The 23107-nt window shown below is 37.7% G+C and overlaps 1 protein-coding gene across 3 annotated transcripts; it reads left to right on the top strand.

The window, feature by feature from the left end:
• The first annotated feature begins 88 nt into the window (after nt 1-88).
• On the top strand, nt 89-22492 carry LOC125657877 (eukaryotic translation initiation factor 3 subunit A-like). Of its 3 annotated transcripts, XM_048888738.2 has the most exons (22): nt 89-296; nt 3331-3521; nt 4101-4237; nt 4701-4864; nt 5101-5159; nt 5498-5638; nt 6278-6486; nt 6937-7108; nt 7500-7691; nt 8081-8197; nt 8702-8887; nt 9076-9213; nt 9570-9779; nt 10399-10503; nt 11290-11403; nt 14257-14379; nt 18588-18741; nt 19270-19435; nt 20477-20686; nt 20775-21508; nt 21740-21808; nt 22129-22492. In XM_048888738.2, exons 1-22 carry the CDS (start codon nt 248-250, stop codon nt 22179-22181), a joined length of 3693 nt encoding a protein of 1230 aa, XP_048744695.2. In that variant the 5' UTR covers nt 89-247; the 3' UTR covers nt 22182-22492. The 3 variants fall into 3 exon arrangements, with proteins under 3 accessions (XP_048744695.2, XP_056004952.1, XP_048744696.2); XM_056148977.1 differs by lacking the exons at nt 89-296; nt 3331-3521 and adding an exon at nt 3827-3881; XM_048888739.2 differs by lacking the exons at nt 89-296; nt 3331-3521 and adding an exon at nt 3906-3915.
• Nucleotides 22493-23107: the final 615 nt, after the last annotated feature.

The following is a 23107-nucleotide window of genomic DNA, read 5'->3' on the forward strand; positions in this document are numbered from 1 at the left end:
TAATTTAATTTTTTTTTTAAAATAATTATTAACAGATTCAAATGTTTGCATCTGCATTTCAATCGTGAAAATTATCAAGTGATGACGTCACGAATCTGTTTCACACATGTGCGAGTTGGCCGCAGCCATTTTGGAATTTGGGGAAGACCACGGTGTCAGGACGGCTGGTCTTCCTATTGTAAAAGAAGTCGTTGGAGCCGATTTTTACTTTATATTGACCAGGAAGCTGCACATGCATTAAGAAATCATGCCTACCTACTTTCAACGACCGGAAAACGCCCTGAAAAGGGCAAATGGTAAATATGTTTATGCTGCATAGCGAAACTAAGTGGCATTGTTTTATGTATGAAAATGTTGAAGATAGTAAAGAAATCATTGCTTATATATTTTCAAATAACTTTTACTCAAATGTACCTTTTGTTTAGAATTTTAAGCAGGGAAGGGGTAGCTAAGATAGTTTGAATGACTCTATGGCCAATTTCATACCATATGTTCATATTACTTTAGGACGAGATTTTTGTACCGGGAAAAACTTCGGGTAAGGGGTGGAGCTTAATTTTACAGGTATGGTGGTCTGCGGAAAAGACGGCCATACAGCCCGCTAATCCTTATTGAAACTAGTAGATCTTTATTAAACGTTCCTTGAAATGAAAGAATAGATCTGTTAAAAAAAAAATTATACAGAAAATGTAGTTGAAGTTGAAATTCACTTCAGCCTAAAAAAAAAAAAGAGATCAGTTGCATTTATTTACTTTAACTATATAACCATAGAGCATTTTGCTGAGCTATGATGAAACTTAATTGATTAGAACTGAAATTATGCTTAAACCAAATCATAAATCCATTTCTCATCAAAGAATTCCAATGAAACCCCTGACAGATACTGGGTTCATACCGTGGCATATAAATTATACATCCATTTCAACTCTTTATTACTCTTCAATTAAACAAGTGATTTTCACTTTGAATATGATAAATCCCATGACAAGTTTTAAAAGCTGTTGTGTCTGTTGATGGAATTGAAAAGGGCATGTACACATCCTCTAGAAGTTAAAGAGTTGCACTGGTTTATTTCACGGCAGTCATTTCCCTGTCAAGCATTGCTTGATATATTTTCAGTTGTGTGTGACACTGATTTTATTCCGAGTTGTAAAGTTGATAGTAGTGTTGAACATTTTGCCTTTGCGTTACCTCTGGTTCTGCTGATTCTGTGGTGTCATGAAAGGCAAACATAAAATTGCTGCATACACAAGCTGTAGATATCTTCCTCTGCAACTTACAAACCAGCTGACAGCACTAAGACTAATTAGTTAATTTCAAAACAGTAGATCTAGAGATCGAGCATTCATGAGTTTACACCATAATCTACAATATATAGACTGTATTCTTACATGGATTGTAACACCATTTTCGAGGCACACACAATATAATTTAATTCTGCACAATGCATGTCTTGTATATACAGGCAGACTCCATACAATTTCTGCAAAATGCATGTCATATCAACATCTTGCTATCTTCTTAGCTTCACAAATTATAAAAGACATAACATTGATAAACATGATTATCATTTTATTTTGCATTATTGTTATATAATATGTACATTGACATTGTTATGAGTATGCATTGAAAGTGTCTAATGAGCGAAAAAATTAGATATCATTAACAAGAAATAGAATAGATTATTTTGTCTGCTGATTGGTTGACCTATAGATTATTTTGTCTGCTGATTGGTTGACCTATAGATTATTTTGTCTGCTGATTGGTTGACCTACTTTGACCCTATGTCATGATTACTACATGGGTTCATGCTGTACATGGACTTAGTGAAGAAACTGAAAAGTCTTGTGAGAAGTTTGAACTCGGTCCTCATTTTTATCAAACTGCAGTTGGTATGATCATGATGGTGATAATCCTTAAAAAATATTCAAGATGGCATAACCATGAGAAATACCTACAAGTAAGCAGAAGATATTGAAATGTAGATTAACTTAGGAAATATGTAAAGGTTGAAAAAAATGCATTTAAAGACCCAATTCTAAGTTGACACCCCCAAATTGTAAGCTGCCTGTCAATCAAACATTTAACAATATATCTCAGGTGGAGTGACATCTGTAGACACTGGTCTGGGGCTATCTCAGAGAGGTGTTTTGATAACAATAACAGCCAGTATCTCCAGGCATTCTTTAGATCTTGAGGAAGCCCAGTATACCTGAGTTTTGATAGCAATGACCTGTCCACAACTGCCATTTTCTTGTAATTCAATTGTTTTTTAAAAGGCCCTTGAACAATGCAATTTCAATATAATTGTAATTTTCCCCCTCTATATACCTGTACATGTATTATAGATTACACAATGGGAAATCAAACAATGATTTGCACAATAATTTTTAAAACTTGTAACCTATTGAAATAATTTATGTCATCAATTTATGATACCTCTATATTTATAACAGAAATTATTCATTGAGTCAATGACAGAGAGAGAGAGGCGGTGAGGGTGTAGAATGTGTGTCAGCTACCCTTAGGAATACAACCATTATTCAAACACTATGGCCACATAAACTCTGTAGAGGTCACTGAGACAGGTCCTGTGTATATCAAAACTATAAAATAAAAAAAAAAAAACCAGGACAGGTAGATTTCTACCACCTTTTGTCTCTGTGTATTTGAGTGCCATGGGGTATAGCAATTAACACCTTCGTAGACACTGGCCACTCCAGATAAATAACATCTGTTTAGATTAGGCTCCACCTACATTTTCACTGACCATAGGGTCATGAGATGGGCAAATTTTAGTTCAATTCAACTCCAGTTCATATAATATTACCAAGAACTATACAGTTCATAGGTTTAACGTAAACACATAGATTTGTTCAATATTATTTATGTGAACACAGACTTGTGCAATGGTCCTTGTGTAGAATGTATTATATTTTATCTGCCTTGAATGTTACCATGACAACATACTTGTTGCTATGGCGTCAAACGAGGCGTAGATCAAGGGAGCTCACTCCGCAAACTGTATTTTATCACATGAATTCAGTTCACTAAAAGGGGCTCACAATATATGAACTAATGTAACTGTACAGCATTGAAGATTCTGTAAGATGCTGATTTGTTTGAAATTCTAATGATCCCTGATTTCGATAAAACACAAATCACTTCCACATCTAACACAGTGATATCAAGACCCTGTGTTAATAAAATACGTGCATGTGCTGAAGACTGGACTGGAGAAGGAGTTTTTTGAAAACTTCAGTTTTTATTCCAAAAATTGTTTTCGTGACATCTTAACAACTTGAATAAATGAGAATTTTGTGATTGCAGAGTTCATTGATGTTGGGAAGAAACAGCGGGCTTTGGATGCACTCTCTGACGTAATCAAAAGCAAAAAACATCGAACATGGCAGAAAATTCACGAGCCCATTATGGAGAAGTACCTCCAGCTGTGTGTGGAGCTACGGAAAAGTCACCTAGCCAAAGAAGGGCTGTACCAGTACAAAAACATCAGTCAGCAGGTATCTATAATACTATACAAAAACATTAGTCAGCAGGTATCTATAATACTACACAAAAACATCAGTTAGCAAGTATCTATAATACTATACAAAAACATCAATCAGCAGGTATCTATAATACTATACAAAAACATCAGTCAGCAGGTATCTACAGTCCTATACAAAAACATCAGTCAGCAGGTATCTATAATACTATACAAAAACATTAGTCAGCAGGTATCTACAGTACTATACAAAAACATCAGTCAGCAGGTATCTATAATATCATACAAAAACATCAGTCAGCAGGTATCTACAGTACTATACAAAAACATCAGTCAGCAGGTATCTGCAGTACTATACAAAAACATCAGTCAGCAGGTATGTACAATACTATACAAACATCAGTCAGCAGGTATGTACAATACTATACAAAAATGTCAGTTAGCATGTATCAATACACAATGATCTACAGTACTAATTTTAAAAAAATATATTTTCTAGGATTAGTTTTGTTTATGCCTAACTAGCTCTCACCCTCCCCTCCCCTCCCCCCTTACATTTACATTTCTGTAAACAAGTGTTTTCTTTTTATGTTAGGTGAACATAAAAGCATTGGAAGATGTAGTCAGGAAGTACATCAGCCTGGCTGAATCTAAAACTGAGGCCGCCAGAGCGGAATCCCATCAAGCTGTGGTCGACATTGATGACCTCGACAACCCAGACACTCCAGAAAGGTAGGCCAAGGACAAATGCACCGGGATATACAGTGTATTTTTGATTTTCTTGCTTTACATATAGTGTAATTTTATCTTGATCTGTGTTTAATTCTGAATGTTTGGACTAGTAACTCGTGTATGTTACAATGACACATTTACAACTTTTACGTATAGCACCTTTTCTAAAATGTTAAAATCCATAATGTTCTCTACATCATACAGAATTTAAGTTAACACCACAAAGAATAACACAGAATGTAAGAGGTTTGATAAACAGAACCAATATAGTAGTTGTTGATGGTGCAAGGATTCAAGTTTAAATGCATCAAATAGCTTTGTTACTAATTAAGAGATTGTCAACAGATAATGGCCCATTTGGAGAATGAGGCAGAGTTTTCATGGTTCTGATCACGGAAAGGAAAGGGATTCCAAAGTCATGGCTTTTCAAGCCGCTCATTTCTGAGTTTTGATCTTTTTTCAGTCTGCTATTGAAGGCGGTTAGCGGTGAGGACACCCAGGACAGGACTGACAGAGCCATCCTGACCCCCTGGGTCAAATTTCTGTGGGAGTCATACAGGCAATGCCTGGACTTGTTGCGTAATAACTCCCGCTTCGAGCGGCTGTACCAGGAAATCGCACAGCAAGGTTAGAATTCAACACGTCTCATCTCTTTGAACTTTTGAAATGATCATCACAATATTTTGATATGGTGTATCTGACAAAGTTCAAGGTGTTTTAATGTCTTGCAAATGTACATTTCTTGGTTGTCCACAACATTCCTCTGAATGTTAAATTGTGGACAAACAGTCTCAAGAAATATTCGTGTTTTTAAAATAATAAAAAAAAATTGGAAATTTTCAAAGTTTGAATTTTTTTTTCAGCTTTCAAATTTTGCTTGAAGTACAACAGGAAAACAGAGTTCAGAAAGCTATGTGACAATGTAAGTTTTCTTTTGTCTGTAAGTTGTAAATAGTGAAAAATGTTTGTTATAAATTTTGTGCTTGCAATGTTTTCTGTGGGAAAAAAAATATTGAAGTCTCTAAGAAATGAAACATGAACTGTGAAAGAAAACAGTTTTCAGTATGCTTTAAATCGATGTAAAACAGTGTTACTTGAATAAGGTTGGTTTTGTTAACAAAACTTTGACAAGTGAAGCTGCAGACTCATTCAGAGGTTTGGAATGAGGAGATCCTGTGTATGTTGTGTACAGTACGCATGGGATGCTTTGGTCTTTTGTTTATTTTGTTAGGCACTAAATGACCGGAATTTTTTTTATAGTTAAGAACTCATTTGGGTCACATCCACAAGCACCAGCACCAGGCGACTGCCATCAACCTAAACAACCCCGAGTCGCAGGCCATGCACTTAGAAACTCGTCTGGAACAGCTAGACAGCGCCATCAAAATGGAACTGTGGCAGGTAAAATAATGCATAAATGGAACTCGTAACATTTAATGAGGAAGGGATTAAAACGAGCAGTGTACTATAAATGTGCTTGGTTTTAAATGAGGAAGTCCTTATATAATTATTTGGTAACACATGACATGTGGATTTATTGGAGGCTTTGTATAATTGGTGACACCTGTGGAATTATACGAGGCTTTATATAATTATTTGGTGACACCTGTGGAATTATACAAGGCTTTATATAATTATTTGGTGTCACCTGTGGAATTATACGAGGCTTTATATAATTATTTGGTGACACCTGTGGAATTATACGAGGCTTTATATAATTATTTGGTGACGCCTGTGGAATTATACGAGGCTTTATATAATTATTTGGTGACGCCTGTGGAATTATACGAGGCTTTATATAATTATTTGGTGACACCTGTGGAATTATACGAGGCTTTATATAATTATTTGGTGACACCTGTGGAATTATACGAGGCTTTATATAATTATTTGGTGACACCTGTGGAATTATACGAGGCTTTATATAATTATTTGGTGACACCTGTGGAATTATACGAGGCTTTATATAATTATTTGGTGACACCTGTGGAATTATACGAGGCTTTATATAATTATTTGGTGACACTTGTGGATTTTTAGGAGGCATTTAAGGCTGTGGAGGATATTCATGGCCTGATTCAACTGTCCAAGAAATCGCCCAAGCCTTCTCTGATGGCTAACTACTACCAGAAGTTGGGGATGGTCTTCTGGAAATCCGGGAATGGTCTCTTCCATGCCAGTACACTTCACAGACTGTACACATTATCACGAGAACAAAGAAAGAACCTCTCAGCAGATGAGCTACAAAAGTAAGGGGTTAAATTATTCGTGTGGAACTGCAAAAGTAAGGGGTTAAATTAATCATGTGGAACTGCAAAAGTAAGGGGTTAGATTAATAATGTGGAACTGCAAAAGTAAAGAGTTAAATTAGTCGCGTGGAGTGGTCGTTTTTCTGATGTGGGCTGTCGGTGATTACCTGTGACATGTCACATACACTGCAGTAGGTGATGCTCAGATTAAATACATGCTAGTAAATCAGAGCATTCGGATACAGAATGGTGGGGGGGATTGGAGAACAGTATGATGGGGTTATTGATAAGATCTATTGGGCACAGTATGATAGGTTGTAATTAATATGATCTATGTGGTGCGATATTATAGGGTAATTGGCAAGATCTATTGGGCACAGTATAATGGGGTAATTAATATGATTTATTGTGGCACGGTATGACAGGGTAATTGTTATGATCTGTTTACAGAATGGCTTCCAGGGTGCTCTGTGCCACTCTGGCTGTCCCCATTCCAGCCTCCAGAAACACCATTGACCAGCTGTTGGAGATGGACGAGGCCACAATGGAGAAGAAGCGGAGATTGGCCACTCTTTTGATGTTGAGCAATGCTCCTTCCAGACAAACGCTGATCAAGGAATTGGTAGGCTGTCCTCTCCAGCCTTTACAACCATTGAACAACCCTTTCTAGCCTACAAAATATTAACACAAGTCATGAGGAAGTCCTCTCTAACCTACAAAATATCAATACAAGTCATGAGGAAGTCCTCTCTAACCTACAGAATATCAATACAAGTCATTAGGAAGTCCTTTCTAACCTACAAAATATCAATACAAGTCATGAGGAAGTCCTCTTTAATCTACAAAATATCAATACAAGTCATTAGGAAGTCCTCTCTAATCTACAAAATATCAATCCAGGCCAATGCATTGCATTCTTCAGTGACCAAAGTATTCATGCAAGTCTTTTATTGCTGAATGAGGCATGTATACAAGTTAAGAATTTTGTTGTGATGACCACATGTTTTTTGCAGGTGAAGTTTAACATTATTCAGTACGTCCACCCTGAGTTGCAGAACCTGTACAAATACCTGGAGTCCGAGTTTCACCCCCTGAGGCTCTACGACCGTGTCAAGGCCTGCATAGAGTTCATCAGTGGCAATGAGGAACTGAGTCAATATATTCCAGCCCTGGAGGATATTGTTATCACCAGGGTTCTCAAACAGGTAATGTAAAATACACAGATATGACATGTCAGGTAATGCGAAATACACAGGTACAACACAGCAGGTAATGTGAAATACACAGGTACGACACAGCAGGTAATGCGAAATACACAGGTACGACACAGCAGGTAATGTGGAATACACACATTAGTTACATATTTGGAAATTTGAGTGTTCTGAATTATGGAAAGTGTGGTTAAAGGAACCAATAAAAAAGCACATTAAAGAGTTTTGACTGCAATTAGAATTTCAAAGCATATATACATCGTAATCTACCTTCGATGTAAGAGGACAGTAGATTTGAGAGTAATCTCTAAATTGAATTGCCTGGGATTATGATTATCTTTGGAGTGTCTATCTAACTGACCTTTGATCTATTAATTTACCAGGTGTCACAAGTGTACCAGACCATTGCATTCTCCAGGCTGGCTGACCTCATTCCGTTTGCCTCTAAGTTCCGTCTAGAAAGGGTTATTGTAGACGCAGCCAAAACTTTGGAATTACAGGTAAGTGTAGCTACGATTTAAAGTCTCACCATGCTGAGGGCACCACCAACATGAATTGCCATGTGTAACCCTAATTAAACAATGGAACAGTGTTTCTTACATTCAGAAATTGTTAGGTTGAATTAGTGGAGGTGGAAATGTTTTTCCTGAAACTACACTAATTATTTTTGGAATATGACTGAATGAAATATGAGGTGGGTGTGGGTGGATGTTAAAAATTGTATAAATTGAGGCTGTATTGACAATATTAAGGTACGAAAATTGTTTAGTTTAGAATTCAGCAATTTAGACTGCAAGTGAACAATTCTTTGGCTTGCTTAATTTTTCTGTTGATTTTTTCCACTGGTATAAAATCGATATTTCTCCACACCCATAAATTGACAGTACTAATTTACAGTTCAGATTTATTTAATTCTGAAGGATTTGTCTTTTTAAGTGTTGTTTTTACTATCACTAAGAGAAGCGGCAAGCAAAGGATATAAATGTTTGTGATTTAAACACTAGGTGAGGATTGACCACAGGAGCCAATCACTAAGCTTTGGCACTGATTTAATGGTGGCTCAGAAGGAAGATGTACCAGAGGGACCATACATACAGAGCATGCCCAGCGAGGGCATACGTAATCAACTGATTTCCATGGCCAGGGCCCTTCACCGTTCAATTGAAAAGATCGAACCTAAAGACAGAAAGGTGAGAGGGTAAAAACCTTAGGGGGGGGGGGGGGGGGGGGGGCAATACACATCCAGTTGACGTTAAATTTTTAAATATGGATCCTATGGTTTGTTAAATGTTTTTCTAAAAAGTCTGTTTTTTAATTATTTTTTTTTGAGAAATGTACCAGATAGAATGATTTAATATACCTTGTTTTCTATTTTTAGTTACAGAGACATGAACTTCAGATCCAGATCGCCAACAGCTACAGAATGACAGCTAAGAAAGAACACCAGAGGATTTTACAGAGACGGCAGATTATAGAGGACCGAAAGGAGCAATTGGAGCACCTTAATGACCAGAGGGTACGTAGAATCGCTACTGTGTGTTAATGACCGGGGGCACGTAGAATCGCTACTGTGTGTTAATGACCAGAGGGTACGTAGAATCGCTACTGTGTGTTAATGACCAGAGGGTGCGTAGAATCGCTACTGTGGGTTAATGACCAGAGGGTACGTAGAATTGCCACTGTGTGCCGACTTTATCCTGTCAACACTTCTCACCCGTTTTATCATTGTCGGTATTGCCCAAATCCTCTGTTTGTGAATTTGAAACTGGGCTCAAGTAACGAGCTGTGGAGGAATTTAAATCATTTATTAATACATTTGCACTGAGGTTTGAACAAAACTTGTGTAGGTTAAAATATGTTTGACATTCACAGGAAAGAGAGGAACAGGAGCAGATCGAGGAACAGAGAAAAAAAGCATATGACGCGGAAATGGCTCGTCTGGAACGTGAAGCTAAAGAACGAGAGAGGCTAAGGAAGATTGAAGAGCACAAAGAGATTCAGAAAAAGCATGCAATGGAGAGGATTGAACAGCTCAAAAAGACAGACATTGGGGCTAAGGTCCTGCAAAACTTAGATGAAGAGGTGAGTATGGAGGCCCAACTCGGGTGTGGTGAAACATTTACAATATCCAAGATTTTTGATAGGAATCCACAGAAATTGCAGTTTCTGTTTCTTTTAAAACCTCAACAGTTGGAATTCTTTTCATATCAATTTAAAGGGGCTTTATCTGTCATTTTGTCATCAAAATTGAATTCCTTGAAAATTGCTCTATATTATAACACTAGTATTTAATTATTTCAAACACTTTTTACACTCAAATCAGGCACATGAATATGTGATTTTGGATATTAAATAATTGTTGTCTTCCTTATACATTTCTTAACATTAAAAGTGGTTATCTAATGTAGTTTTATTGGATTCTCGTCTTTTTGTTCAAAATAAATGTTTTTATTATTAGTCATCAATATATATTCCTATACCATTGAAAGATTTTGAAGAGAAAAAAGAAGGTTGCCATCACTTTCACAGCTAATAATGCCCCTTTAACCGGAATAAACGATTACTCATCCGTTTCAGGATGCAGTCTATAAAAGAAAAAATGGTACTTGTAATGATTGCATTAAGTTTTAGGTCACGGAATCATAATTCTGTATTGTTATGCGAGGTTGGCCTGCCGAGACTGAACTGATTGTTGTTTCAGGACTTTGCCACTTTGGACGTAGAAGACATTATGGCTAAACAAGTAGAACAGCTAGAAAAAGAGAAAAAAGAACTGATGGACCGGCTCAAAAACCAGGAAAAAAAGGTGAATATCATCACTGTACATGTCTTTATCAGTTCTGTTTAATGCTGAAGAAGTTGATAAGATCAAATTTTTCTGAATGATTTATGATTATAGAGTAGCTACTAGTGTATGCCTTGTAAATCTATAAACTATTTGTCAGGAAGCCAGCAGATTATAAAAATCAGTTTCTGTCAGTGATTTATAGGACCCATTTTATGTCCGAATATCGGCCCTTTCCCCTCCCAAAAATTACCAATTTCCCCCCCAATTTAGCATGCACTTTTCCCAATAATTAATACTGGCGAAAAACATATTTGTTAAAAAATAAGTTCAATGTGAATAGTTTATGTATGACATGACAAAGACGCATCAATTCTAGATGATTTAGAAAGAATAGTCGAAAATTTTAAGAGCTTAAAGAAAAGAAAGTTAAATATGTAAAATTAAAGAAGTGCAACAATTTGTGTTTGATTTCTTGTTTGATAAAATATATTTAGCATGTTTTCAATAATGTCTAGGTTTTCCCAATTTGGTCAAAATTTTGACAATTTTTCCCAATTCAAAAGCCACAGAAACTCTTTTGAAAAATGTTGAAAAATCACTGAGTTGTCATTATGCCAAGGTGTATATAATGCACATTTATTTGTCACAGAATTTCTATTAGTTATCATTATGAGTAGTTTTGTAGTCCAGTCCTATGGAGGAGTGGCCTATGACTGTCAATCATTATGAGTAGTTTTGTAGTCCAGTCCTATGGAGGAGTGGCCTATGACTAAGACTTTAATTGAGATGGTGGCTCATTTGTAGATTGACCATTTTGCTCGTGCCAAACGACTGGAAGAAATTCCTGTGTTGGCAAAACAGTACGAGGAGGAAAAGAAAATGGCCCGGGAGTTCTTTGAGCAGCAAGAGGCAGAAAAGGTTTGTTGTTTTTGTAGTTTTCAGTCTGCCTTATGGGTTAGGGCTGTTCCAGAAATGATCAAATGAGGGGGTCGGGCAGCAAATGATATTTTTTTGTGTGGGTGGTCGTATTTTTTCATATTTTATTTGGTCCGTGGTTGGACTGTTAAAAAAATATTTATTATGGGTAGTGGGTAGTTTCTATTGTTATGCCCCCCTTTGAAAAAGAGGGGGCATATTGTTTTGCACCTGTCGGTCGGTCTGTAGACCATTTGTTGTCCGCTCAATATCTTGAGAACCATTCACTTGATGATAATGATATTTCATATGTGGGTTAGTTATGAGTAGAAGAGGATCCCTATTGTTTTTCAGGTCAAAAGGTCAAAGGTCAATCTACTCAGGACATGGGAATATAATGTCCGCTCAATATCTTGAGAACCCTTTGCTTGAAAGACATCAAACTTGGCACACTGGTACATCCTAAGGAGTAGATGACCCCTATTGATTTTGAGGTCACATGGTCAAAGGTCAAGGGTCAAACTGGGCATAGGAATATACTGACCATTCAATGTCTAGAGAACCCTTTGCTTGACAGACATCAAACTTGGTACGCCAGTACATCTTCAGAAGAAGATGACCCCCATTGATTTTGAGGTCACATGGTCAAACTGGACATAGGAATATACTGTCCGTCAAATATCTCGAGAACCCTTTGCTTGACAGACATCAAACTTGATACACTGGTACATCTTCAAGAGAAGATGACCCCTATTGATTTTGAGGTCACATGGTCAAAGGTCAAGGGTCAAACTTGACATGGGAATATACTGTCTGCTCAGTATCTTGAGAACCCTTTTCTTGACAGACATCAAACTTGGTACACTGATACGACTTCAGGAGAAGACGACCACTATTGATTTTGAGGTCAAAGGTCAAGGGTCACACTAAACAGGAATATACTGTCTGTTCAATATTTTGAGAACCCTTCGCTTGACAGACATCAAACTTGGTACACTGGTACATCTTCAGGAGAAAATTACCCCTATTTATTTTGAGGTCACATGTTTAAAGGTCAAGGGTCAAACTGGACATAGGAATATACTGTCCGTTCAATATCTTGAGAACCCTTTGCTTGACAGACATCAAACGTGGTACACTGGTACGTCTTCAGGAGAAGACGACCCCTGTTGATTTTCAGATCACATGGTCAAAGGTCAAGGGTCAAACTAGACATTGGAATATACTGTCCGCTCCATATCTTGAGAACCCTTTGCTTGACAGACATTAAACTTGGTACACTGGTACATCTTCAGGAGAAGATGACTACTAATTATTTTAAGGTCACATGGTCAAAAGTCAAGGGTCAAATTGGACATAGGAATATACTGTCTGTTCAATATCTTGAGAACCCTTTGCTTAACAGACATCAAACTTGGTACACTGGTACATCTTCAGGAGTTGATGACCCCTATTGATTTTTAGGTCACATGGTCAATCCACTCTTGACATAGGAAGATATTGTCTGCTCAATATTTTGAATTGATGATACTACTCTCAATTAAATGATATGTGTGTGTATAATCCTTTTTAATTTTGCACCATGGGGGACATATGTGTTTTACAAACATCTGATGTTTTATTTTGTGCCACGTGGGTGTTGAGTTTTCAGAATATTTTTATTGTCGCTCTTGTCGTGTTGGTTACAAAACGTCGGAGGGAAAATTGAAAACGTGCTTTCAAAATGCTGCTTTGGAAATTGGAAGTAACATAGAACTATTCGAGTTGTCGCTCTTTGCAGCGCATAACTTTCCATTACGGCACTCTTCAAATTAGAGGCGCGTTTAGTAGGGTCCCTTTGGACGTGATGGCGGCGAACTCTGTTCTGTAGATTATTACAGTTTACAGTGCATCGATTTTGGGAATATTTTGAAACCAATAGGTATTCCGTTTTCTAATAAAAATAGGCAAACCTTAGTTGATTTATACGAGGGTACCGATGCGTTATATTTATCTGTCAGTGTGATGGTGATATAGTGGCCTCCGGGCGCGGGCTCCATTAGTAGACGAACGATTCGTGGAAAAACATATCCGTACCCATTTCATGATAATAGCATCGTTTGGACTCCCAATCTTTCCAACATTCCCGCCATAGATGCCTTTGATTGTTGATGTGACCTCGTTTCTTCAGAACTACTGTGATACAATGTCGCACAGGCATTACCGCGTCATTGACTAGAATCTTTGTCCCGAAAACTTCGCGAGATTTGTACCGTTTTCATTTTTAAAAATATTTTTGTGGTGGGTCTGGTTAGTTTTTTTTTTAATTAGATGGGTCATTGTAAAATGAGTTTATCAATTTGATGGGTCATGGGGTAATTTTTTATTTTTTTTTTTATGGGTGCTTGGTATATACAAAAGGTGCCTCCCGACCCCCCCATGTATTTATTTCTGGAATAGCCCTTACCATGACAACATTGTGATGTTTTCGTGGTGGTTTAGAAGGCACAAAGCGAAGGCCATGTTTCAGTTCCTGTGTGTGTCTTTGTTACCACCAGGATGCTAAGCAAGAACCTACATGTACTTATATATACAAAAGTAACCAATTCAATATACAGATATACAAAAGTAACCAATTTAATATACAGATATACAAAAGTAACTAATTCAATGTACATATATACAAAAGTAACTAATTCAGAGTCATATTACGTGTAAACAGAACAGAATCTATACGTATGTAAATAATAGAGCATATATTATATGTATATTCATATCTTGTAAAGAGTACGTGGTTTGGTAGTTAATGGGTCAGCACACCTTGTAAACTTGTTGCTATGGCTGTGAATGTGTGTTATTATTGATGGATATTTTCAGATTGAGCAATTGAAGAAGGATCGCCAGCTGGCGTTAGCCAGTCAAGATCGCTTGAGTAGGATGAAGACAGAAAAAGATGAGTTCCTAAATCTCCTGAGAGGGCAGAGAAAGGAAATCTTCAAGGTGGGCTTAAACATGGACTTTAGACATAGAAACTTGACGTACATGCTTATCAAAATAAAAGCACGTGATCCTACTGTCTAAGTTTGAAAAAGGGCACTCCACGCGAATTGTAGTTAAAACACTCCACGCGAACTGTAGTTAAAAATTGCCTGTCATGAACTAAATGTCTAAATAGATTTGGGAATCTGTCGTAAACTTGGTCTAGATAAGCGCCTCTGCCATTGTCTTGTGGATTAAACGTCGGTTGTATGGTGCTCTGTTGTATGTTGAACTGTAGTTTGTACAGTGTATTTTATCACACTTTGTTCTGATTGCTCTTTTGTACAGCTGTCCGTAGTGTTGGACGTTTTGCCTTTGCGTTACCTCTGGTTCTGCTGATTCTGTGGTGTCATAAAAGGCAAACATAAAATTGCTGCATACACAAGCTGTAGAGCTTTTCCTCTGCAACTTACAAAACAGCTGACATCTCTGAGATAAATTAGTTAATTTCAAAACAGTAGATCTAGAGATCGAGCATTATGGGTTTACACCATAATCTACAATATATAGACTGTATGCTTACATGGATTGTAACAAGTCTCTTATGAAATGTGGACGTCTTGTTAAATCTAGCACCCAACAGCTCAGAGATAAAATCATAACTAACAATTTATACTATATTCACAAACAGCTCATTACTGCTGCATACTTAAAACAAAGGAAATGACAGGACTCGATTTCCATAACAACAAATGAAAAAATACAAATTGTTTACAGTAATTTCAAAATTTTAAAAACAAAAAATTAGTCTTAATCGGGGGAGTCCTCAAAGTTTTTTTTTGTCTTCTCAGTTAATATAGATTTTGGGTGCCTGATTCGTAAGGTGTAGCATGTAGTATGGTGTGACCATGAGGATTTATACATATTGTAGAGAGATCAAACTAGCCTGTGTACCACATGGTGCACTCCACACACACACACGCATGCACGAACACACACTCACACACAAACACATGGTTGCAATCAATGAGACGGGTGATCAAAATAATGAATTTAGGAGACTGAGGATCGTAGTACTCTCCCACCTTACAATCTAATCTGTTTAATATGTTACCATAGAAATTGGTGCATTTTATTTGCTTTGAATGTTACCATGGCAATGTACTTGTTGCTATGGCGTCAAACGAGGCATAGATCAAGGGAGCTCACTCCACAAACTGTATTTTATCACATGAATTCAGTTCACTATAAGGGGCTCACATTATGAACTAGTATGCATTTTCCAAAGTTCTGGGATGTTCATTTGCCGGTTTCCATATCACTTCCTTTTGTGTTGAGTTGAGTATTAAACAGGTGTTCATAGTGTGTCACACTTTGTTTCGTATTGTACAGTTGTTCAGTGTGTGTTGTTTTTTATGTGCCTGGAATCGAAGATTTGAGGGCATATATTTTATAGTATGTTTGTGGCAAAAAACTTACACCTTAGTCATATCTTTTACACCATAAGAGAAAGAGCTTTCATATTTGGTATGTGTATTTCTTGTGGCAAAACCTTTCCATTGACGCCAAAATATTTGACCTGATGACCTTAGCCTTGACCTGGTTCCACTTTATTGTAATCCAATGGCATCAGTGTTTCACAAACACATCTTTGTTTATATATGTATATCGACGTTTTGCCTTTGCGTTACCTCTGGTTCTGCTGATTCTGTGGTGTCATAAAAGGCAAACATAAAATTGCTGCATACACAAGCTGTAGATATCTTCCTCTGCAACTTACAAACCAGCTTACAGCTCAGAAATTTATTGTAAATCTAGAGATCGAGCATTTATGGGTTTATACCATAATCTATAATTATATAGACTGTATGTTTACATGGGTTCTAACAAGTCTCTTATGAAATGTGGACGTCTTGTTATATCTAACATGCAACAGCTCAAAGACAAAATCTTTAATGTAACAATTTATCTATATTCACAAACAGCTCATCGTTGATGCATACTTAAAACAAAAAAGGAAATGACAAGACTCAAATTCCTTAACAAATAAAGAAATACAAATTGTTTACAGTAATTTCAAAATTTTAAAAACAAAAAATTAGTCTTAATCGGGGGAGTCCTCAAAGTTTTGTCTTCTCGGGTGAAATAGATTTTGGATGCTTGATTTTGAAGGTGTAGCATGTAGTATGGTGTGACCATGAGGATTTATACATATTGTAGAGAGATTAAACTAGCCTGTGTACCACACACACACGAACACACACACACACACATGGTTGCAATCAATGAGACGGGTGATCAAAATAATGAATTTAGGAGACAGGATCGTAGTACTCTCCCACCTTACAATCTAGTCCATCTAGTATGTTAACAAAGAAATTGTTGCATCTTATTTGCCTTGAATGTTACCATGACAATGTACTTGTTGCTATGGCGTCAAACGAGGCATAGATCAAGGGAGCTCACTCCACAAACTGTATTTTATCACGTGAATTCAGTTCACTAAAAGGGGCTCACATTATGAACTAGTATGCATTTTCCAAAGTTCTGTGATGTTCATTTGTTTGAACATAGTGTTGTTATAACATTACCTGTTTCCAAAACACTTCCAATTGTGTTGAGTTGAGTATAAAACAGATGTTCATAGTGTGTCACACTTTGTTTCATTTTGTACAGATGTTCGCAGTGTGTTGTGCTTTTCTATGTCCCTGGAATCTAAGGTTCAGGGGTATATAGTTTTTGACCTGTCTGTCTATGGCAAAAACATCTTTTACACCTTAAGAGGTAGAACTTTCATGATTGGTATGTGTATTTCTTGTGGCAAGACCTTTCCATTGACACCAAAGTATTTGATCTGGTGATCTTAGCAAGCATTGACCTTTGACCTGGTTACACTTTGTTGTAATCCGCGGGCATTAGTGGTTCACAAACATGGGTTGTTTTTTTTTTTTTGCGTTCTCATTTGTACAGCTGTCCGTTGTGTTGGACGTTTTGCCTTTGCGTTACCTCAGGTTCTGCTGATTCTGTGGTGTCATAAAAGGCAAACATAAAATTGCTGCATACACAAGCTGTAGAGCTTTTCCTCTGCAACTTACAAACCAGCTGACATCTGAGAAATTTAGTTAATTTCAAGAAGTTGTAGATCTAATGATCAATCATTTATGGGTTCTACAAAATAGGCTGTGTTTACATGGATTGACATACATACACACACACATGGTTGGAATCAATGAGACGGGTGATCAAAATAATGAATTTAGGAGACCTGAGGATCGTGGTACTGTCCCACCTTACAATCTAGTCCATCTAGTATGTTAACAAAGAAATTGTTGCATCTTGTTTGCCTTGAATGTTACCATGGCAATATACTCGTTGTTTTGGCGTCAAACGAGGCATAGATCAAGGGAGCTCACTCCACAAACTGTATTTTATCACATGAATTCAGTTCACTAAAAGGGGCTCACATTATGAACTAGTATGCACTTTCCAAGGTCTTATGATGTTCATTTGTTTGAATATAGTGTTGTTGTAATATAGCCTGTTTCCAAAACACTTCCAATTGTGTCGAGTTGAGTATAAAACAGATGTTCATAGTGTCACACTTTATTCTATGTAGTACAGCTGTCTGTCGTGTTGGACATTTTGCCTTTGCGTTACCTCAGGTTCTGCTGATTCTGTGGTGTCATAAAAGGCAAACATAAAATTGCTGCATACACAAGTTGTAGATATCTTCCTCTGCAACTTACAAACCAGCTGACAGCTCTGAGATAAAGTTATGACTGTCCCAATTTGTTATTTGCGATGGGTGTATATGGGCTACTACAAATATATATGAATGAAAATTTGTTTTTAAATGTGTTGTCACTGGTTCCTAATTCTGTGTGTAGAGAACAAAATTGTGGAATTGTATATTTTTTGCCTTGAATGTTACCATGGCAGTATACTTGTTGCTATGGCGTCAAACGAGGCATAGATCAAGGGAGCTCACTCCACAAACTGTATTTTATCACATGAATGCAGTTCACTAAAAGGGGCTCACATTTTGAACTAGTTAACTATGTTCAAGGTTATGTAAGATGCATGTTTGAATGTCCATGAACAAATCTGAATCTTAAGTCTTTTATTTAACCATTTAAAGTTTTAGGAAGATTAGGAAGTTTCGACTTTTAAGTTCTTTTTGAGAAATCCAGGCTTTTGTGACAAACTTTTAAGTATTTCCTATTCTACAGAAAAAGTTGGCCGAATTCGAGTCTAAAATAACAGAGGAGAGGAAGAAGAGAATGTACGAGAGGAAGGAAAAGCGTAGGGAGGAAAGACGACAAAAGTGGCTGCAGGAGAAGGCAGAGGAGGAACAGAGGCGAAGGGATGAACAGCTCAAGAGAGGTAATGATTGGTGGCCTATAGGGGTTTTCTTCCTTATTTATGAGGAAGAACACACACAAAAGAATAAATGATAAAATTACTGTTTTAAAAAAAAAAATGTAATATTTTGAAAATAAAATCTTAGGCAGAATTATCATTTTTAGAAAAATAAAACTTTGTCCAAAGTGTTTTTTAAGGTCATAACATTTTGTTGTTTACGTGGGATATTTCACTCATATTCAGTGTAAGTTGGTCATCATTTCATGAAATGCACTAATAAAGTTTTTAAAGGATTTCAATTTTTGGGTAATGTTTTTTCATTGAATTTAAGGAAGGTTTTGTACTGGATGTTAGAAGTATTTTAAACATTTACAGATAGTTTTACAATATTCTATAACAAAGTTTTGGAGTAGCCTATGTCCTTAAATTATGATGAAGTTGGTTGTCCATGCTGCATATTTTAAAATTCTGCATGATTAATGTTTTGAGACTTGATGTTTACGTTGAAGTGGATTTCATTCAGAAGCAATAAATTCTTTCATTCAACAGATCGAGAGGAGAAAGAAAGAGAAGAGCAAGAGAAGATGGAGGCAGAAAAGAGAGAATATGAAGCTAGACTGGCCAAGCTGGAGGAGCAGGCAGAAAAGCAGAAAAGGAGGGAGAGGGAAATTGAGGAAAAAGAGGCCAAACGCCGAGAGGAGAATGATAGCTCGAGGTAAAATCACATGGAGGAAAAACCAATCTCATGTGCACCTATATCAGAGTTGTCCCTGCTGTATTGCTTTGCATGTCACCATGGTGACATACTGGTTGCCGTGGGGTCAAACAAGGCATAGATAATCAGGTTCTCTGCACAAAATGTTTTGGCACAATCGATACAATTTACATTTTTTTGTGCTGAAACCCTCTGTATTTTCTTGTCTATGTTTAGATTGGTCATTTTATTGTTGTCCGCCTTCACTGGAATTCTGAAGATATCTTTTTATACCCCCCACAACAAGCATTATCCTTTCCACCTCCATTTAAATTCTTTAACGGCTTTTTTCATCGCATGGAGATGCTGTGTTCCTAGATACCTTTTGGATCATAATACTGAAGTTTTACCTATTACCAACACCCTTTGGGAGATTGGGGTAAGCAGGGGGTATTCTTAGTGAGCATTGCTCACAGTACCTCTTGTTTTACCTCGGATAAATGGTCTCCTTGTATTTCAATAGTTTTAAAGACGGTCCCTTGGTATTTATCTAGTTATAAATACACAGTCATCACTTTCTGTGGGGATTCAGGTTAGAATACGTCCTCAGTATCCCTTGCTTGTTATAAGAAGCGACTTAATGGGACGGTCCTTCCAATGAGACTGCAAAAACTGATCCTGTGTCACAGTAGGTGTGGCACAATAAAGATCCCTTCCCGCTCAAAGGCCGCAAGCGCTGATCTTAAGCCTAAATTTTGTAGCCCTCTACTGGCAATTGTGATGTCTCCATATGAGAGAAGAGTTCTCAAGAGGGACATTAAACAAGATACAATAAATCAGATTGTGATTTGTGTTTAAATGCTTTCGACTACACAATTTTTCTTGGTATTATGTTTTAAATACACAATCGGCTCTCAGTACTTCTATAGTTTTGAATATAGCACATGGTATTTCTGTAGTTTTTGTAGTCATCTCTGCATTTAGGAATGTTTAAAGGTTGGTTTATATTACGGCTTTGTCAGTCGCGACATTGCATTAACATTTTCCCATCACTGTTGTTAGGGACGACCAAAAAGACGACAGAAGTAAGCCAATGGGATCTGGGCGTCCAGGAGAAAGGAGTGGCTGGCGAGAGCGTGAGAGAGAAAGAGATGAAGAGAACAAAGATGGCAAAGCCTGGCGACCATTGGGATCCAGAGAAGGGGGCGGTTGGAGGGAGAGGGAAAAACAGAGATCAGAGAGCTGGAAGAAGGAGTCGACTCCCACTAAACCGTAAAACTTAACTCATTCCTACCAAACGAAAAATACAGATAGTGTCTAAAATACATGTGGTGTGTAAGTGTTTGCTTCTGTGTTGTAGATATGATGATGAAGAGGAGCCCAGAGGGGACAGCTGGAGGGACAGAGAGCGGGCTGGAATCAGAGATGACCGGCCACCAGCTAGAGGTTCCTCACCCCCACGGGACAGTTGGAGGAGCCGAGGTGATGATAGAGGCCCATCAAGGGAGAGTGGTGATCGAGGTAACTTTGGAGATCGCAGAAGAGATGATCGTGATTTTGGGAGAAGAGAAGATAGGGACTTTGGAAGAAGGGATGACAGAGATTTTGGAAGAAGGGATGACAGAGATTTTGGAAGAAGGGATGACAGGGACTTTGGAAGAAGGGATGACAGAGATTTTGGAAGAAGGGATGACAGGGATTTTGGTCGGAGAGATGACAGAGATTTTGATCGTCGTCCAGCTCAAAGAGATACTGGCGATCGGGACTTTGGAGATAGAAGAGCTCCACCAAGAGAAGATCGCTGGAGGTCAGACAGGGATCGTGAAGGGTTTTCTGACCGAGCGCCAGCTAGGGATGGCAGAGATTGGGGAAGAGGAGGAAGGGATGACCGCTATGGAGAAGAACGAAGAGGAGGAGATACCTGGAGAGACCGACGCAAGGATGATGGTGAGGATAGAGGAGGAGCGTGGAGAGGGGGAGGAAGAGGTGGAGGAGAGGCATGGCGGGACCGCACAGGAGATAGAGACAAGGACACCTGGAGAGGCCGCGAGGATCGAGGCAGAGACGACCGTCGTGATGACTCCTTCAGAAGAGGTCAGTAAACTGTAGAGGTCTGATATAGGTTATATTGCATTATTGAAAGGACGGACAGCTTCTATAATAAAAATGTATATGAAATCAATTTTATAACAGACGTTTTGTGTATGCATACATTTCTGGAGGTCTGTTACTTTAGTCTGAGATTGATGACTTTGTTCCGATGTATGTTTTTATTGATGGATTTGTTAGTGGAGTGGCGTGATAACACAGGAGTGATTGTTGTAGATGATGCCCCTTCGAGCGGTGAGAGAGGGGGAAGAGGATGGAGAGATAAGCAGCAGTCAGACAGCGGAGGTATGTATCACTCTCGCACAGCATCAGTAGAGGACATCTGATAGTGTCTATCCTGCCTAGAAGTAGGAAGGGGCTTCTCTCTTCATGATCTTGCACATCTTGCTTGAGGTCACCAGCTTTATCCTAGCAATAAGCACCGTGTAATTATGGGTTCCCTTTGTTTAGTTTAAGACTTGGTGACTATGTTAAGTAAATATGTAAAGTTGGTTTCCCTGCTCTAAGTTAGGACTAAAGTGACTATATTATTTTGCTTTGGGAGCTCTAGATTAAGTATTTTGTAGTTATATTGAGTAACTATGTTATGTTTCATTTGTTGACAGCCAAGAGAACGGAGGGTGAGGGAGATGAAGGATGGACCACTGTTCGCTATTAAAACCACCACAGTCACTGTCATCGGCGCGGAGGTATCACGTGATCAGTGATGTGAATATTGCTCTGCAACGGGAAACAATTACTAATTTAAAAGCATTGTACATAATACTGTATTTTACACTGCTCTTGTCATGTACAGATGATCATGTATATTGTGTATGCTGTGTATTTTGAATTCATATATACTGCACTACACCATTCTGTTAAGAAAACCTGATGTAGCCGATTATGAAATTATTGACTATTTGCAAATTTTGTTATGTATCAAAGTTTTAATCTTGCTGATATGATAAATTCTTTGAAGAATTCTGATTCCTTGTAGTGTTTTGAGTTTGTACTAAACACTCACAAAGATGTTTCAATTAGTTAACCGCCGTAAGATGGTGGAAATATTGCCAAAATGGCGTAAAACCACAATCAACTACTTTGGAGGATGTGTGTAGACACGCACCCTGCTAACGTTTGGGGGAATAAGTCTTTGACACTAAGTAAGAAATATGTACCACCAGGTCATAACTATATATCCTGATAGTGGAGACTTTTGACCAGACAATGCAATACAACCAGACGATGCGATATAACCGTGATTCAAGGTCATTTGGGCTACGTCAATGTCGCAGACTGGGGTGCATCGAAATGCTAACACATTATAATGGGTTTTCTTTCGAAACACGAGAGGAAAACTAGCTAATTGGAATACATCTCAAATGAGTTGATGTAAGAAGCTGACGATCACGATTCTGAACTGTCATATTGTCACAACCACTCTCTCGGGGGAAATTGGGAAATGCATACATGTAATCAGTTCATATTCCAGATAGATTGGTACACCATGATCAACTTTAAGGCTTTTCTATTCGGAATGTGTACGATGTCAATTTGAAATGTATGATGTGCTTACAGGTCGAACGGGCGTTATGTTGCACC

Source organism: Ostrea edulis, chromosome 9 (genome assembly GCF_947568905.1).
Source record: "Ostrea edulis chromosome 9, xbOstEdul1.1, whole genome shotgun sequence".
Lineage (NCBI taxonomy): Eukaryota > Metazoa > Mollusca > Bivalvia > Ostreida > Ostreidae > Ostrea > Ostrea edulis.

Bases quoted from the DNA above. Each gene is read 5' to 3' on its own strand.
- LOC125657877 (XM_048888738.2), top strand. From the start codon at position 248: ATGCCTACCTACTTTCAACGACCGGAAAACGCCCTGAAAAGGGCAAAT. The intron at 3,522-4,100 runs GTATCTATAATA...TTTTTATGTTAG, and splicing joins ACAAAAACATCAGTCAGCAG to GTGAACATAAAAGCATTGGA. The intron at 5,639-6,277 runs GTAAAATAATGC...GTGGATTTTTAG, and splicing joins TCAAAATGGAACTGTGGCAG to GAGGCATTTAAGGCTGTGGA.